The 2,063-nt window shown below is 43.2% G+C and overlaps 1 protein-coding gene across 1 annotated transcript in view; it reads right to left on the bottom strand.

Annotated features, from left to right (window-relative positions):
• The window catches only part of LOC124232264 (ectonucleotide pyrophosphatase/phosphodiesterase family member 3-like), a 17,621-nt gene that overhangs the window by 1,923 nt on the left and 13,635 nt on the right, over positions 1 to 2,063 (bottom strand). Inside the window, exons 8-9 of the mRNA XM_046649228.1 lie at positions 1,994 to 2,063; positions 1,600 to 1,631 (exon numbers count right to left, since the gene is read on the bottom strand). The exon at positions 1,994 to 2,063 is cut by the window's right edge and continues 59 nt beyond it. Of these exons, the coding sequence (XP_046505184.1) occupies positions 1,600 to 1,631; positions 1,994 to 2,063 (102 nt within the window). The remainder of the gene's footprint in view (positions 1 to 1,599; positions 1,632 to 1,993) is intronic.

Here is a 2,063-nt window from a genome sequence, read left to right as displayed (position 1 = left end):
CTTCTTGTTTTTCCACTTTTTCATTTATCATTACTTCCTTCTTAAGCCAGTATTTTGGTAACTTCCAGGCAAGCGCATGATGGCAGCTGCTGAGTATGCAGCTTCCTCAAAGACTCAAGGGACTAGAATGTGCCCTTAAGGACCACAGATCATTTGATGAGTCATGGTTTCCTAGCTATCTGTGTAGCCAGAGTAAATCCAGAGAAAACTGGGGGCACACTGCCAACCTCTGAAGAAGTACTGGGTTATTTGCATTTGAGATGAAGACGGAAGAACTGAGATAAAAGTTGGGTCATTTTATCTAAGAACAAAGTCGATGCTGTCGTCGGTCATGCAGCCAGCATGTTGTGGGACTTAGAGTTGCCTGTTCATGTGTGGTTACGTTTGTCTAATACGAGCTCAACACAGGTCCAGAGAACAGCATTACTGGGAATACTGTACTACCACATGGAATATCTTCCCAGGAATAATAGACTACTTCATGAAATGGTAGTCCATTCTGGGGGTCCTGGAGCTCCAGGCCCACTCCATATCTGTGATGCCATGTAGTGGATTTCCAGAGCCTGCAGTATCCAATCTCCTTGCACCAGTCGGATTGCTGGGGATTTGACCTTCCTCATCCCACCAAGAGGACTTCAGCTGTATGGACCATGAGGTGACGGAAAAAAGGGACGGCAATGTGCAGACTGAGAGTCCACATGTTGAAAATGCTCACTACTCACCCAACCAGCATGAACACACTGCGTGTACACCCTTCACCAGTAGGGGGTGGCATTGTCTATCTGCTTACTCAAGATCAGACTCTTAGGAGGGGTAAGAGGAAAAAGGAGGGACTGACGCCCTGGGGGATTTCTGCTCTAGCTGTTATTCCCACTTCAAACTCGCAGTGGGTCCCAGGTTACGTAACCACTCCTTACCCAGTGTTTCCTTATCTTCAGTCGTTCACATTTCATCCTAATCATTTTCACTATACTTGCATGGCAACTGTCCTTAAATAAGCCAAGCCCCATGCCAAGAAGTGGTGAACTCGTGAATTCCATATCATAGATATGTATGTGTGAATATACCTTAAATAGAGAACTATTCAAACTACCACACGAGAATATTTCAGGTCTCTCCAGGAGTGGTGAACTCCACCTTGGAAAGTCCAGATTGTTTTAAACTATCCGGAATTTGTCCTGCTCATTCACTTACAACCTGGGACATGGGAACCAATCAAAAGCAGTTGCAGTTATCCTTAGGGGGGAAGCAGATGGTTTTTCTGACCTGTCCAAAAAGATGTGTAGAGTCTGTCATTCCCCACAAGAAAACATGAAAAGCGATGCTGCCTGAGACTTGAAGGAAACATCAGCCCATTCAAGGAAAACCGGGCGTCAGCACCACCGTTACCCTAAACCGATTTCCTGTGACGGTGCCAAAGCCAAAGGGAAACAACTGAGACGAAAGTAACTGATACGCACATAAGACAAGGTTGAGGGAGGGATTAAAACATAAATTACAAGTGGCCTGGACTCAGAAATATAGAATACAAATTTCCTGAAAACAGATTAAGGACATTACATTAACTTAAAGAGATTCATTAGGAGGCTGTATACTTACACTGAGGTTTCTAACAATTTCTTCAGAATTAACTGTTTCAAAGGAAAAAAATAAATCACATTACAATGATACTGGATAACTGCAACAAATGTGAACACACAGGGGAATCTGACACATTAATTTATTAATGATTATGATCTGGTAAAGTTAAATAAAAAATTATTTCAGCATTTAAGAATGGAAGGAATGTATTTGTACCCAACAACATTAGCTCCTCCCGTAGACTTTACAGACTGACTAACCTTACACAAGGGAATTTCTCACTTGCTTCTGTGTGGTCTTCCCAAGAAGTCAGAACAGGGGCCTGGTAATCCCCACATCCTCAGAATCGGGGGCCATGGTTACTCACTTTAAGGTTTACCTTTTTGTTCCATATGGGCATCTTCATACTTACAGGTATAAAAGTCTTGAGGCACATTATAAGCCCTGATGCGGGGGGCAGGCCCTTCATACATGTAGAAGTT

The sequence above is a fragment of the Equus quagga genome, unplaced genomic scaffold, assembly GCF_021613505.1.
Source record: "Equus quagga isolate Etosha38 unplaced genomic scaffold, UCLA_HA_Equagga_1.0 HiC_scaffold_4075_RagTag, whole genome shotgun sequence".
Taxonomy (NCBI): domain Eukaryota; kingdom Metazoa; phylum Chordata; class Mammalia; order Perissodactyla; family Equidae; genus Equus; species Equus quagga.
This window is presented reverse-complemented; position numbering and strand designations above follow the sequence as displayed.